This window comes from Crocodylus siamensis, chromosome 12 (genome assembly GCF_052110815.1).
Source record: "Crocodylus siamensis isolate JL-2025a chromosome 12, ASM5211081v1, whole genome shotgun sequence".
Lineage (NCBI taxonomy): Eukaryota > Metazoa > Chordata > Crocodylia > Crocodylidae > Crocodylus > Crocodylus siamensis.
In genome coordinates, this window is record NC_143406.1 from 12,053,340 (window position 1) to 12,061,781 (window position 8,442).

The window sequence follows — 8,442 nt, forward strand, 5'->3', positions numbered from 1 at the left end:
TTGCGCTGCCCCAGGCCCTTCCCCTGCCATCCACCCAGAGGCATGTGTGCACCTACCACCAGCAGCCAGCCTCACTGGGGCTCTGGAGCCCAGTGCAGCTGTTTGTAGCCTCCCAGCTGCCTGCCACAGCCAGACCGTGCTCTGGGCAGCTGCAGTAGGTGACTGGCAGGCTGCAAACAGCAGCTCTGTGCATGTACCTTGGGGTGCAGGGCAGCAAAGGGGCCAAGGCAGCACAACCCCAGTCCAGAGATGTGCATACACCTGTTGCCAGCAATGAGGACTGGGCCCCTTCACAGCTCCTCCATAGCCTACCCCTACCATGCCAAATTTGAGACATGGGTCAGGGTTGAGGTGTTTCAGCACTCCAGCTAAAAAACACTGCTGACCCCTGGTGTAAATGCTTAAAGCTGGATAACTGGATACCAGCAGTAAGCCTCATTAATTACAATTTTTGCCCAGTACAGCTGACTGCAGCTATAGCTTCTTTCCCATCCTGTTTTCTTCTACTTCTGAAGTCCACATTACCCTTGATCTCAATACTCAGTTTTCCTTCCAATAATTGCAGCAAGAAAAAAAGGTCTGAACAAAATTGCATGTTGACATCAGAAAAAGTGACATTATCAAAGTTTGATCAACTTCACAGGACTAGGGTTTTAGAAAGTTTTATCCAGAGGCAGGTTTATACATACAGAAAAATTTAGTTTAGAATCCCATATAATCCACTCTAGGAATAGCTAGAGAATGTGAAAGAATCCTCTTTATTATTCAATGCTTCCCACATCTCAGAATCATAGAAAGTGAGGGTTGGAGGGGACCTCAGGCAGTCATCTAGTCCTACCGCCTGCTCAAAGCAGGACCAGCCCCAACTAAATCATCCCAGCCAGGGCTTTGCCAAGCTGCGTCTTGAAAGCTTCCAAGGATGGAGATTCCACTACCTCTCTAGGTAACCTGTTCTAGTGCTTCACCACCTTCCTAGTGAGAATTTTTTTCTCCCCAATATCCAACTTAGAACTCCCTTGCTACAACTTGAGACCATTGCTCCTTTTTCTGTTATCCATCACCAGCGAGAACAGTCCAGCTCCATCCTCCGCAGAACCACTTTTCAGAGCGTTGAAGGCTGCTATCAAATCCCCTCTTGATCTTCCCCTCTCCAGGCTATATAAGCCCCGTTCGCTCAGTCTTTCCTCACAAGTCATGTGCCCCAGCTCCAGAACCATTTTCACTGCCCTCCTCTGGACTCTCTCCAATTTGTCTATGTCTTTTCTGTAGAGGGGGGTCCAAAACTGAACACAGTATTCCAGATGGCTTCACCAGTGCAGAATACAGCCAAACAATCACTTCCCTTGATCTGCTGGCAATGCTCCTACTGATGCAGCCCAGTCTGCAGTTAGCCTTCTTGGCAACATAGGCACATTGCTGACTCATATCCGCCTTCTTGACCACTGTAACCCCCAGGTCCTTTTTTGCAGAGCTGCTGCTTAGCAAGCCAGTCTCCAGGTTGCAGCAGTGCAGGGGATTCCTCCATCCTAAGCGCAGGACGTTGCACTTGTCTTTGCTGAACTTTGTAAGATTTCTTTTGGCCTAATCCTCCAATTTGTCTAGGTCACTCTGAATCCCAGAGATATTCATATCACATATTTTTCTTCACATTCCTTAAAGTTAAATTACTTGGATCTCACCATAGCAAGTGATTGGTTTTAAAAGGTTATGTATTTTATTATTATTTAAGAAAAATAACTATAAAATAAAAAGTAAAAACTCATGATAAAAGACCAAGCATTGCCGTTTTAAAATTTTACTTTCTGAAATTTACACTACTGGCTTACTGTGCTGACAGGGCATTAAACGTTTACGAAAATGAGTTTCCAAACCCATTGGGTTCAGTCAGCAAAAAGAAGGTATTGATATAATTAAAGTATTCCAAGTCACATGTAAAAGTTACTCCATGAAGCCAATTTGCACTGTAGCTGGCACAACCAACAGGAAGAATAGCATAAACATCACTTCATTCTGGAAATGAAGCATTTTTAAAGGATTCAGGACTCTAGAAAGTTGAGAAATCTTTTCCCTGCCCCCCACCCAGCCCCCGATATCATGAAACATAGCATATTGCATTTCAATCTGTACACAATGGTTAGGTCCTTGAATGCCGTTTTCCTTCAGTTTAAGGAACATTTGCCGTTACGTAGCAACGAGTTCAGCAATTCAGCAATTTGCTGGACAGTTAACCTTCTCCAAAGAAAAGACAAGCTGTAGAAAATCTGCGCTTTAGTCTCCACTTCTACTCAAGTTTGGGAAACTTCCATCTGGGAAAAAATGATCCACCACTTGTGCCACTCTGGCATCTACTAAAGGCTTTGCTAGAACAGTAGCAAGCCACTACCCTTTTTATTCCCATGAGTACAGGGCATCGTTTTTCACAGGGAGAGACAAGCTAGTGTCCATGTCTCACCCATAGGAGATATTTTTAAACTGCCCTCCTCTTATTTCATGCGATACCCTTGAAGCGTTAACAGAAGGTTACTGCAGTCATAGGAAACATTCCTCTCCTATGACAGATTATTGCAAGGACTTGAAGTTGGGCATCCTTCCATGGTAACCTGTCCAAATGTTGTGTCCTCGGTACTTCTCAAGGTCCTTGCACCACTCAGTCTCCCACCCCTTAGTGGGCTAGAACTGAGGTTGTTCTGTTGCAACTTGTGGGTCACCTGAACTTGGCTGTGTCTCTGGATTGCCAGGCACTGGATCAGATGAACCCTGGTGCTGATTTGGTTCTTCAGGTGTCCCCCGTTCTGAGACGTCACTGGGTTTCTGGCCCACTAGCACTGTCTCCATGTAGGGCTTGCCCATTTTGATGGCCTCATCATAAGAGGGCGGCAGCTCCATAGCATAAAGGCTGTAGGCTGGAGGAGACATAGTGCTCCTATCCGTCTCCCCAAAGGGAAGGGGAAGTGAGGTGCTCTGGGGGTATTGCAAGGAACTGTATGCTGAAAGAGAAAACACCAGAGGACTTAGACATCGAGTAGAATAGGATTCTGCATAAAGATGTAATCCTGCCTTCTCTCCCGCCCAACAAAATTACTGCACCCATCATGATTGGCATTGGTAGTCAAGAACTACCATGAGGGAACCTGCTCACCCCCATTGGGAAAGCAACTAAGAAAAAAAGTGCATTTCTCCAGAACCAAGTCATTCTTGCCTTCTACCTCTTACTCTGGATCAGATGGACCCTGGTGTTGATTTGACTTCCCAGGTGTCATCTGCCCAGGCAGGTCACCGTGTTTGTGCTGCTTTGTGGAAGTCATTTCACCCGCTGTGCCCAAGATTTCCATCCCACCGGCCCAAGAATTACATACTGGAATGAGTATGTATGTTAGCATCACAAACAGCCACAGTGTTGAGAATGAGTGACCATTTGCCTTGAAGATATGAAGACTCTGAAGTGGGAATGCCCTATGTAGCATCTGAAGAGTTAAACACCAATTGATTAGTTACTACAAAACACTCACAGGTAACCGTGCTGTGGGCAGTGCTGTCGTTGTCAATAGTGATGACTGTCAAATCATAGGGACGCCTAGGAAAGGCCTGGACTGGGGGCCTCTTTTTCCGGCAGCAAATCTTCACACAGCTTGCTGTGATACCACATAGCAGAAGCATGAACACAGTCAGCAGGATCAGCCTAGGAGAGGTAGAGAGAAGGGAAACCATCCCTTTATTACTGATACTTTCCTTCTTCCACATATGGAAGAAATGTAAACTATTAGGGACTCCCTTTGAAAGGCCAGGCTGAATTGCACAAGAATCAGTTTCAAGAGGTGCTGACTCCTGTATCTGGGTGCAAATTAAATACCCAGATCAGAAGAGACCTCAGTATAATTCCATCTTTTTTCTGATTAAAGAACGTTAGCAGGTTAAAAATCAGACCTCCAAAATAATTCCTTCTTTGCACTCCCAGATTATTAAAAGTCTTAATGGCAAAAAGTAACCTACAGTATAATACAGGGCATGTTTAAACAATCTATTCTCACTGAATTTTAACAAGAGAACCTTTCTGTTAGCACAAGCAGCTCTCTTAATGCACACCAGTCAGCTATCAAGTCTGCAATGTGGGGCCTCAGTTTTACGATAGTTGCCCCATTTCCATGGGACAGTATTTAATATGCTGTAGAAAACCAATGCATGTAGCTGCTTCCTCTCAAGTAGTTTGAAAGACACTTTCCTACCTTCCAGCTATAGCCATATCAAATTGCTACTTTAGAAAAGCCTTTTTTAGGCTAATTTAGGGTCATTTTTTGTGATGTGAACACCCTGCCTTGGTAGAATTTCACAATGAAACATTCTACTAGTGAGAGAAGAGATTACCTCATCACCAGCCAATCAGAATTTCCTAGCACTCCCCAAACTGAATGAGGATACACTCTTAGCAAAGCATTCATGTCTAGGCATGTTAAGAGGGACCTCTGATGGAGAGGAGATGCTGTATTCCAGTGGTGCAAATCTGCACAACCAATTTCACTGGCACTTGAGTGTCACTGCTTGCAACCGTCAGCCAAATCACAGCAGTGATCAAGACAATCTTAAAATGACCAGTAATTTTTTAAACAATTCTGCATATCAGCAATTCCCCCCCACCACTCTGGCTAAAAGCCTACATTACTTTAGTCCCATTGATGAAGTTGTTAATATTGGCTCACTTGCACTATCCCCCAGGAAATTCAGCATATATGCATCTGATCAAATTAAGCTTTAAGCCAGGTTAATTGTAGCACACATTCTGGAGGAGTGACCTAACTCTATAAAAACCATGTTTGTCTTACTATTCATTTTTTCTCCTTTATAAAAATAAAACCAGCCAATAAACAAGGTTACCAGTTTGTCAATGAACAGGAGTTCAGCAATCCTTGAAAGAAAGAACATCGTAATGTAACAGTTTTCCCTCCCATAAAAGGTAGAGATATGAAGGAGAAACATTACATGATACAATGCCAAGCCTTACTCACGCTGGGCTGCAAATTTCTTTAACAAGGTTATCTGTACAGAAGAGGTATGAAGGCTTTAGATTTTAACAGTGATTCTCAACTAGTGTCTTTCCTTATGATCCTTGTTGCGGGGCCGTGCAATGTTAGCACCGTTAGGTGCGCAGACATGATTTACAAGATAATCCCAGAGATTTCAGATAGGAAGCCATAAAGTTAAAGACATTTCTGACCTGCTGTGGTCTTCCTAAGCTCTTTGTGAGAGAAACATTGTTCTATTAGTTTTCTGTGGCCAAAAATTAAGTGAAAACTGAGTGCTGACATTTTCCAATGAATGCCTTGTGAAATGGGTGGTTCCCCCACCTTTTCAGACTCATGCTGGAGGTTGGAAGCGAGGCACTACAAGTATTGTCCCCCATGCATCTGATCTAGCTCATCTGAGATGTACTCCACTGGCAGCCTTCATTCACCTAAGTCCTCCAGTAAAAGCCACAATTTGATAAGTTTGTCTCTTCCTATTGATATTGTTTACCACAACTTCTTCCGAGTCTATTCCACATTAGATAAGAGAGACATGAACTTACCAGACATACCACAGGCTAGTCCAGCTAGACATATTCTGAGTGCACCTACAAACAAAGGTAGATAAATGACTAACTTCAATCTCTACATTCAGGCATTACGTTTGGTGACAAAAGATAAACTTTATACTAATTGCAAAGTGAAGAAGGGAAGCCAAATCAGCAGCTTAAGAAAACGGACCCAAAAGGAACTTAGGGTGATGCTAAAATGAAGCAAAACCCAAAGTGACTGTGGGACTGGAAACTGTAAAGACCTGCAGAGTTTATGCATTCAAAAAGGCCAAAACGGCACGCGAGAGTCAGGCGTTTGAATTTGGTGGAAGGTGGACACAACTTGGGTCCATTTGAAAGTCCCAGCCTGAGGCAGCTTCCTTCCTCCTGCTCAGACGCTTTTGATAGCATCTTTGTGCAAGAGACATTTTACTCCAAACCATCCACGATGCAAAACATGGGTGCCTCTCTCCCTCAACTCAGCAGCACGCTGGCAGGGGAGAAGAAAAACACTGATGCACCTGGCCAAGTCATGCACACTCAGCTGCAGAGAGCCAGGGCCTTTACCCCTCCAGTACCACCGGCACATGCATGGAGATCATCAGGATACACAGGCTGAAGCAAATTAAAGCAGCATCAAGCCTCCAGCTGCTGGAGATGGTGCTCATTGCCCCAGGCAGCTCTCCAAAAAGGCTTCCAAAAGGGAGGATCTTGCATCCCAGCCCGGCTGGCGGGGAGACAAGGACAGAGGCGCTCTCGGGGGCGGGAGCCGGTACTTACTGCTCAGGGGCCTCGCAGGTAGTCTGGGCAGAGCCGGGCGCCGCCTAGGAGAGGAGGGGAGAGGAGAGGAGCAGGGTCAGACCGCGGCGCCGCACCCGCCCCGCAGCAGCCAGACCCCGCGCCCGCACGCACCTGCAGCAGCAGCAGCGTGAGGAGAAGGAGGAGGAGGAGGAGACGGCGGCGGTTGCACCCGTTGCCAGCCATGCTCCGGCCACACCCCGCACCGCGGCCCCAAGGAGCCGCCAGCCGGGCGCTGCCCTCCGGCCCGGGCATTTATCCCCCGGCCCGGCCCAGCCCTGCCCCGCCCTGCCCTGCCCGCGCTCAGCCCGGGGCGCCCGGTGCCGGGCGGAGCCGAGGGGCGGGTGTGGGCCGCGCTCTTTGTCTGAGGCGGGAGGAGCGGCCCGCCTCCCGCCTCCCGCGCCCGCCCCTCAGCCAGGAAACGCGGGACAACGGCAGGGGCCGCCCGCGGCCTCCCAGAGAGGCGGGAGCCGCGCTCAGAGAAGCGCCCGCGGTTGTCTTGCAGGTCGCAAAACAAACAAGCAGATTTATTTGTTTATTTTTTACCTTTTGTCATTCCAAGGTTCAGACGCGCTCCAGTTTTGCCGTGAGAGAAAGAAAACCGCAGGGGAACGGCTCTTTTTTGCCACCCCCCATTTCCAACAAAGAAGCGCAAACAAGCCCGGTTTCGGCCAGTCGTCTCTTTAACAGAAGCACCCCCGGTTCAGAGACTGGGGATTGATTTGGCCTAAGCTCGCTCCGCCTGAAGAGTTCCCGTGAAACGCCCCAAACGAGCCATGAACGGATCGCCGCGGCGAACAAAGCACGGAGCAGCTTTTGCTCGTCATTTCAAACCCCCCCCCCCCCCCCAAATGAACCCCCAACCCATTTCATGGGGTCCTTGTGATTTGTACAGGGCGAGTCTTTCACTGCAATCCAATGCTGGACCCATGTGCATGTCCAGCGTCGAGTCCCACGGATTTCAAGACGCTCGCTCACAGTGCGTAGAGGTGAAAACGTACATGTCTTCGCAGTATTGGGTGAGGCATGTCCATGAGAACTTCCTTTCACATGGAGAGAATAGGACAAGAGCAGACTGTGCCGGAGAGATCAACAGTGCTGACAGCAGATCCACACTTTGAACCAGGGAAGATTAGTTTGACATTAGGGTGCTTAGGAGTTCAATTACCTCAAGAGACCAGCATCTGGACTGCAGCAAGGCAGACTAGCCAGATTACACCAGGCAGCAGAAGAGATTCTTGGAATCGTGTTGTACGGTTGGGAAAACAAGGACAAAGAAAAGATGATTAAGGATGAGGCTGACTTTGTTTTATTCCCCGTTCCTTATTCCTGGTTCTTTACTAGGAATAGGGAACCAACTTCAGCCTGGTTTATTAGGGCCCAAAAGTAGAAGAGTTTATTAGCTCATTCTGAAGAATGGTGCAATGGAAAAACAAAGATTGGTGATGAGCTCTCTTCCTGGGAAGTGTGTGCTGAAGATAGGGTTGAAGGAGAGATGAAGTTGATAAAAAGTTATGATAGTGGGGAATAAGATGAAGCCCTGTCTGAAGGAGACAGCACTTCTGGATCTATGCACATTCAGATCTAAGCAGAACGAAGTGGCTGTGCAATGTGCCTGTCTGCTTCTCAAATGCACATACCTGAGCAACTGAAATGGTTGCAGTACAGCAAACGAGGTTCTCCCCAGCACTTTAATATAAGGGGAATACGTTCGGATTTAGGTTCAATGGAAAATACTTCTTTCAGAAACACAAGTTTCAAAAACATGATGGCAAACCTGGGCAGAGTATTGCGGGGTTCAAAAATCAAAGGATCCACTTCTGCAAGGGTCACATTTACTAGGGTTATTCTGCAGTCATTCTCACAAACTGAAAGTACTTTGGAAATCACTTCTGGACTATGTCATTTACTGAAGCATTTTCCTATTGGGTTGTCAGGATCATGGGATTGTTGCTCATTCAAAAAATGCTGCATTCACTAAGAGTTGTGTAATATGTCAAAAGTCACAGGATACAGAAAGTATGTCTAATTATGTGACATATGTATAATACCAGGGTTTACTCTCGGTGGCATATCACTTCCTCTCCATCCCTAAA

General features: G+C 46.8%; 1 protein-coding gene across 1 annotated transcript; it reads right to left on the reverse strand.

Annotated features, from left to right (window-relative positions):
* Positions 1–646: 646 nt before the first annotated feature.
* Positions 647–6,706, reverse strand: TMEM52 (transmembrane protein 52). The gene is made up of 5 exons (XM_090024459.1): positions 6,461–6,706; positions 6,329–6,372; positions 5,561–5,605; positions 3,510–3,679; positions 647–2,987 (listed from the first exon to the last, which is right to left on the reverse strand). The coding sequence occupies exons 1-5, from the start codon at positions 6,599–6,601 to the stop codon at positions 2,671–2,673; spliced, it is 717 nt and encodes a 238-aa protein (XP_089880585.1). The 5' UTR covers positions 6,602–6,706; the 3' UTR covers positions 647–2,670.
* Positions 6,707–8,442: the final 1,736 nt, after the last annotated feature.